Source organism: Molossus molossus, unplaced genomic scaffold (genome assembly GCF_014108415.1).
Source record: "Molossus molossus isolate mMolMol1 unplaced genomic scaffold, mMolMol1.p scaffold_m16_p_1, whole genome shotgun sequence".
Taxonomy (NCBI): Eukaryota; Metazoa; Chordata; class Mammalia; order Chiroptera; family Molossidae; genus Molossus; species Molossus molossus.
The window spans coordinates 173,351,854-173,358,976 of record NW_023425344.1 but is presented as its reverse complement, the minus strand read 5'-3'; the positions used below and the strand labels follow the sequence as shown (position 1 = coordinate 173,358,976).

General features: G+C 42.8%; 1 protein-coding gene across 1 annotated transcript; it reads right to left on the bottom strand.

Annotated features, from left to right (window-relative positions):
- Window positions 1-4,387: 4,387 nt before the first annotated feature.
- Window positions 4,388-4,706, bottom strand: LOC118641498 (small ubiquitin-related modifier 2-like). The gene is made up of 2 exons (XM_036278779.1): window positions 4,553-4,706; window positions 4,388-4,495 (listed from the first exon to the last, which is right to left on the bottom strand). Exons 1-2 carry the CDS (start codon window positions 4,704-4,706, stop codon window positions 4,419-4,421), a joined length of 231 nt encoding a protein of 76 aa, XP_036134672.1. The 3' UTR covers window positions 4,388-4,418.
- Between the last annotated feature and the right edge of the window lie 2,417 nt (window positions 4,707-7,123).

Here is a 7,123-nt window from a genome sequence, read left to right as displayed (position 1 = left end):
AGTTTCATTTTTTTGCATGTACCTGTCCAATTTTTCCAACACCATTTATTGAATAGACTATCTTTACTCCACTGTATGCTCTTACCTCCTTTGTAACATATTAATTGGCCATATTGTCATGGGTTGAATTCTCGGGTCTCTGTTCTGTTCCATTGGTCTATATACCTGTTTTTGTGCCGGTGCCAGGCTCTTTTGATTACAATGGCTTTGTAGTATAGTTTGATATCTGATATTGTGATCCCTCCAACTTTGTTCCTCTTTCTCAAGATTTTTGTGGCTATTCAGGGTCTTTTCTGATTCCACATAAATTTTTGGAGAATGTGTTCTAGCTCTGTGAAATATGCCATTCATATTTTAGTAGGGATTGAATTGAATCTGTATATTGCTCTGGGTAGTATGGACATTTTAATCATGTTAATTTTCCCAACCTATGAACATGGTAAACACTTCCACTTTTTTATGTCTTCCTCTATTTCTTTTTATAATGTCCTATAGTTTTCTGAGTACAGGTCTTTCACCTCCTTTGTTAAGTTTATTCCTAGGTATCTTAATTTTTTTGTTGCAATGGTAAATTGGGTTGTTTTTCTAATTTCTTTTTCTGAGGTTTCATTATTGGTTTATAAAAATGTCATAGATTTCTGGATGTTAATTTTGTATCCTGCTACTTTGCTGAATTTGTTTATTAAATATAGTAGTTTTTTGGTGGAGTCTTTTTTTTTTTGTATGTGCCCCTAGCAGGAACCAAACCCAGGACTCTCTGATACGCAGGCCAATGCTCCAACCACTGAACCAAACCGGCCAGGGCTTTTGGTGGAGTCTTTAGCATTTTCTATGTACAATATTATGTCATCTGCGAATAATGACAGTTTTACTTCTTCCCTTCCAATTTGGATGGCTTTTATTTCTTCTTCTTGTCTGATCACTGTGGCTAACACTTTCAGTACTACGTTGAACAAAGAGTGTTAAAAGCGGACATTCCTGTCTTGTTCCTGATCTTAAGAGATATACTTTTTGTTTTTGCCCATTGAGTATGATGTTGGCTTTAGGTTTGTTGCATATGTCCTTTTATTTTGTTGAAGTGTGGTACCTCTATTCCCACTTTGCTGAGAGTTTTTATCATAAATGGATGCTGGATTTTGTTGAATGCTTTTTCTGTGTCTACTGATATGGTCATATAATTTTTATCTTTCCTTTTGTTTATGTGGTGTATCACGTTTATTGATTTGTGAATATTGATCCATCCTTGCATCCCTGGAATAAATTCCATCTGGTCATGGTGTAAGATCTTTTTAATGTATTTCTGGATCCTATTTGCTAATATTTTGCTGATGATTTTAGTGTCTATGTTCATCAGGGATATTGGCCTATAATTTTATTTCTTTGTAGTGTCTTTTTCTGGCTTTGGAATTATGATAATGCTGGTCTTGTAAAAGAAGCTTGGAAGTCTTCCCTCCTCTTGAAATTGTTGGAATAGTTTGAGGAGGATTGGTGTTAATTCTTCTTTACATGTATTTTTATAGTACTTTTATTCTCTAATTCACAATAAAATATGTAGAGGAATAGCATCTTGGTTTGGGGTTTTTGATGTCTGGGTTTCCTATGCCCTTGGAAGGTGTGGGGGATGAAGAGGAGGCATTCACAGTCACCAGCTGGAAGAAAGAGAAATGGCCCTTCCAGAAAAGGCAACCCTCAAATAGACTTTTTCCTTTAGTCCAAGTGTAGTGTTGGCCTGTTGAAACCATCCTTGTGAATCTGCCAAGATGATAAAGTAACGGCAGGAGTGGTTTAAAGCAGAGTAGAAAAGGCTCCTTTCCAAAAAGGGGCATTTGGTTCTGGGGCTTAGAATTTGCAAACTGTCAGTGAGGGGGTGGGGCATATATTAGTCATGAATGTGGTAGGCTTGACCCACACATTTATGATTTTTTTTAACCTAGCTGTTAGCAACTTTGAAACAGAAGATTTCATATGAAAATCTTTTTTTAAAAAAATGTTTTTATTGACTTTCTTAGAGAGAGATGAAGGGAGAGAGATAAAGAAAGAGAATCATTGATGTTAGAGAGAAACATCGATCAGCTCCTTCCTGCATACCCCCTGCTGGGGATTGAGCCTGCAACCCCGGCATGTGCCCTGACCTAGAATCAAACCGGTGACCACTGGTGCATGGGACAATGCTCAACTGGCTGAGCCTCACTGGTCAGGACCCATGTGAAAATCATGAATTTTTCTTCTTCCTTTTTTTTCAGGACTGCCCTCTCCCATTCCTCTTGAATGAAAGCTCAGGATCCTGGGACAACACAAGGAGGTGTGCTGGGTAGGGAGGAAACCATAGAAAGGTATTGATATTGGGCATCTCATTGATCTAGAAAAGCTGGCTCAGAAACAGATTTGACTTTATGAAGAAAAAATGTATATATGATCTTTTTTGTACCTTAATTTTGGTGGCAACAACCATTTATGCCTTTTATGGGGTGTTTTACAATTACATTTTTTTCATGGGAGTTAAAAAAAAAAGATTAACAAATAAATGTTTCCAGTCTTCCATTCAGAAAAGTGAGTCTTGTATTTGCTGGTGTATCTTTTCGCTCTCCCTTACTCTTGTTTGTTGCTCCAAGAACAGTTTCAGGAGACAGGAGGAGGGGGGAAATGAAGGAAAGAAGCCAAAATAAGCTTCATAATAAAGGGCAGGGACAGAGGGAGGAAGAGAAAAGGTGGACTGGGTGGGAAGAGGCAACATGACAGGTGAGTCAGCCTGAGGGCCAGGTGGTGAGCAGAACACTACAGAGGACAGAATGGAAAATACAAGGGTCACTTCAGTCATGAAATAAGGAGGAGCCCCTTAGTATTTAAATTTTACTTAACATTTATGACGGACACAAGTTAAAGATTGGAATTGCTTGCTATTTGGCAGTAGGTGAGAGTGAGAATCTGCATTCCTGTTTTGAATCTGATGCCAATACTTAGAAAAACAGGACAATGAGGGTCTGGGACTCGTGCGTTACCCCAGAGTGTGGGAACCAGCAGATGTGGACTCTGTAGAATGAGGGAGAGGACTTTTAATTAAGAGGGAGAGACCTGTGCAGCTTTAGGACTGGGCAGACAATAGAGCAGACCCCAGTGGGACAGACAAGACGTGGGCAGAGTCCTGGATGGAAAGGGAGTCAGCAAGGACCGTGCGGGCAGCGTGAGTGGTCCGTGCTGAAGCGCAAGCTGAGTGCTCTCCCTTCCTTTCTACACTGTTTGCGGGGGGGGGGGGGGGGGGGGGGGGCTCTCCTGTTGTCAAGTCAGATGAAAGCAGGGAAACACTGAGTTCCATTGCTGCTGGCATCACTGAAAGGGCCTCCCTGTTTGAAGGAGAATATTCGGTTAAATCGTTTCCATTTATTTGCCTAACCATGCCTTGCTGCTGACTGGTGGGGGGGCTATTTATCTGGAATATAAATAAGTGTTGATTTTTTTTTTCTTTATTGATTTTAGAGAGAGAGAAAGGGAGAGGGAGAGAGAAAGAGAAACATCGATGAGAGAGAACATTGATTGGCCGCCTCCTGCATGCCCACCATTGGGGATTTGGCCCACAATCTGGGCATGTGCCCTGACTGGGGATTGAACCAGTAACCTCTTGGTGCATGGGTCAGTGCTCAACCACTGAGCCACGCTGTCCAGGCTAATGAGTGTTGATTTTTATGATTGGTGTAATGTTAGTCATGCCACTCTAGGTATTGAAATTCAAATATGTTAAAATTAAACATTTAAATTCAATACATATTTGCACAATGCCCATTTGAATGTTGTCAATGGTACCAATAGTGTTCTTTTTTTTTTTTTCATTTTAAACAAGAAGTGTATTTAAATAACAAGATGCTTGACTTGAAGGAAAACCTATCTAGGATTCATTTCTTTTGGAGTAACTTATCCCTACTTAAAGACAGATTGCCCTACCTGTAACAGCTACGTACAAAAAAGTTATAAAATTGTCCTTGGTTTTACAATGATAAATAAAGAACATTAAAATTCTCCAATCAGACAAGGTATGCAAGGATTTTTATGTTGTTCTTTTTTTTTTGTGAAACAGTGAGAGCAAAATTACTCACTGGAATATAAAGATAAGAGCTGAATGAGCATGTCACTAATAGAGAAAGGGGGTATTTTCACAGAACCAGTATTTTTCCCCATTGCATCTCCATTTGATGTCAATCAAAACATACCATTGGCCATTTAGTTTAAAAAAAAATGCAAATGTTTGTGCACATACGTCAGTTACTTTATGTACAATAAAGGAATGGGGAAGGGGAAAACGAAAGAATAGAGAAAACTATACTGTAGTAGTCAGATGTGTTGAAACCAAATTGCAGTTTTCTAGTTGAGAATGTCTTCTTGGTTTGGAAGAACAGAGTTCTGGAGGAAAGTAGCAGGTTCCCTTTTTAGTAGACACCTCCTGTCTGCTGCTGGAACACATCAATGGTATCTTCATCCTCCATTTCCAACTGTGCAGGTGTGTCTGTGTCATTGATTGGCTGCCTGTCAAATCGGAATCTGATCTGCCTCATCAACAAACCCTGTCGTTCACAATGGGCTTTCATTAGTTTTCTAAGTGGTGTATGCCTCTTAATCTTAAACTGCACCACAGAACCATCCTGCCCCGCCACCTTCAAATTAATATGATTGTTGTTCTCAGTCTTGACTCCTTCCTTGGGCTTTTCATCGGCCATGGCGAGCACCGGAGTCTCCTTAGCTGCTTCTTCACAAAAGAGGTACCAGGTCCGCACCAAATGAGCACACAAGCAGCTCCAGGAGCTGCAGAAGAAGCCTGATAGTGTTCTTCTTTTTTTTTTTTTAATCCTCACCTGAGGACATTTTTTCCATTTTTGGTTCAGATAGAGTGGGAAGGGGAGAGAGAGAGAGAAACATCAACATGAAAGGGACACATCGAATGGCTGCCACCCGCATGACCCAACCAGGGCCGGAGACAAACTGCAAGCGAGGTACGTGCCCTTAGCGGGAACCGAACCTGGGTCTCTCTGGACCGCAGGCCGATGCTCTAACTACTGAGCCAAACCAGCCAGGGCCTAATAGTGTTCTTGATAGCATTTTCCTGTGTCAAGGATCTCATCCAGGATCACATACTGCTCTTGGTTGTCATAGCTTTGTGGTCCCAGTGTATATGGAACAGTTCGTTTGCCTTCTTTTGTCTTTCATGACATTAATATTTGAAAGGTATAAGCCAGTTGTTGCAGACACTCTTCTTCACAGTACATGGTATATACTCTATATACATATAATCTTCTTATAACTGAGAAAGAGACAGACGGAGAGAAAGTTTAGTGCTTGAGCGACCTGTGAAATTCTTCCCCAGTGCTTAATTTTAAAGACGAGAGAACTAGTCTACAAGCTCATTTGAAATTGAAAAGAGTAATTCAGACACTAAGCTTCATCAGGCGGTTGGCACCTGAAGAAAGGTTTGGTGAGGGCTGTAGCTCGTTCAGAAGGAATCAGGAAACTGAAGGCCGGCTGGACGGGGACAGAGAGAACACAGAGTGTCAGGAACCTCACGGACAGGGTCCCTCTCCGAGCAGAGCACGTTTTCCAAAGAGAACCATAGTGACAGCTCTTTCGAGCCCCCCACCCCCATCAAGTCCGAGTCCCTTTTTCTCACTCTTCCCACAGGTGGAATGCAGCGGAGGTGGCTGAGTAGCTTTGAAGCTATGGTAGAAGAGGTCACACAGCTTCTGCCTGGTCCCTTGGAACCCACCATGCTCTGAGGAAGCCCGCGATGCCCGTGGAAAGCATCCAAACATCAGGCCCATAGGCCTGGCCAAGCTCCTTGGCAGCAGCCAGTGCCAACTCTGCAGCCGTGTGAGTGAGAAATCGCGGAGCTTGGTCTTCCGGTCCCCAGTGGAATAGCCCAGAGAACATTGTAGAGGAGACAGCAGCTATTCCTGCTGGGCCCTGCCCGAGCCATAGATTTTTTTTTTTTTTTTATCTTCACCCGAGGACATTTTCCCATTTTTTTGTTCAGGTAGAGTGGGAGGGAGAGAGAGGAACAGAGAGAGAGAGAGAAACATCGATGTGAAAGGAACACATCAAGTGGTTGCCACCCACATGACCGACCAGGGCTGGGGACAAACTGCAACCGAGGTATGTGCCCTTAGCGGGAACCGAACCCGGGTCTCTCAGGACCACAGGTCGACGCTCTAACCGCTGAGCCAAACCGGCCAGGGCTCGAGCCATAGATTTTTGAGGGAAAAAAAGGAAATATTGTAACTTGTACCATCTCTGCATGGTGTGTGGTTTGTTGTCACACAGCTGCGGACAACAGCTGCTGTCTAACCTGCAGGGTTAGGGTTTCAATTCAAGGACACCTCACCTGGAGGGACCCGAGGAGAGGCAGTTAAATGGAGGGCTTGCTACATCCACTGGACCTCACGAGCAAGAAACAGCAGCCACACCCGGCAGGCTCAGCTGGGGAGCTCCGACCGGCGTCCCAGGCTCTTCGTGTGGCCCCCAGCTTTGCGGGCTAGCCCTTGGACCTCCTGCACGCCATCCCAGTCCTTCTTGGTAAAGACCTCGTCTCACCTTTGTCCCGCTGCTCTGGTTTACGGTGACTGTCTTCCACTCCCTGCCTCACCCTGAGGGCTGAACTCCAGGTCATTGAAACTGGGACACTTGAAAATGTGAACCCTCTACAGTATAGTCCCAAAGTCAGCAAAGGCACTGATAGTTACCATGCCTAAGACCAGCCCACTCCATGAGTCCCTGCACTAAGAACCCAAGTCTGGGTGGAGACTGTCTCAGGAAGATAACGACGTCCCAAATTTGGATTAGAATTTTCTCCCATAGGTCGATAGTGGCCCCTTGACAGCCATAGAAAGAGCTTTCGGTCTTTTCTCAAATTTATTAGCAACTCTTTTCTTTTCTCAAGCACATCTAGGGAATATTTGGAATACTTAATTGTAATTGATAAGCTGTAATTAGGGACGGATGTTTTCCCCAGAGTTTAGGGCCGATAGCTACAGAATCTTATTAGAAAATTTAATTAATGTATTTTCACTACATTTTCACTTACTGGGGGTGAGATGGGGGGGCAGAGCAGTGATAAAAGGCTTTTCATAGAAATTTTTAAAAAGTT

Excerpts from the sequence above, each read along its gene's own strand:
- LOC118641498 (XM_036278779.1), bottom strand. The coding sequence starts at position 4,706 with ATGGCCGATGAAAAGCCCAAGGAAGGAGTCAAGACTGAGAACAACAAT. Across the intron at positions 4,496-4,552 it reads AGCCCATTGTGAACGACAGG|ACACACCTGCACAGTTGGAA; the intron begins GTTTGTTGATGA and ends TCAATGACACAG.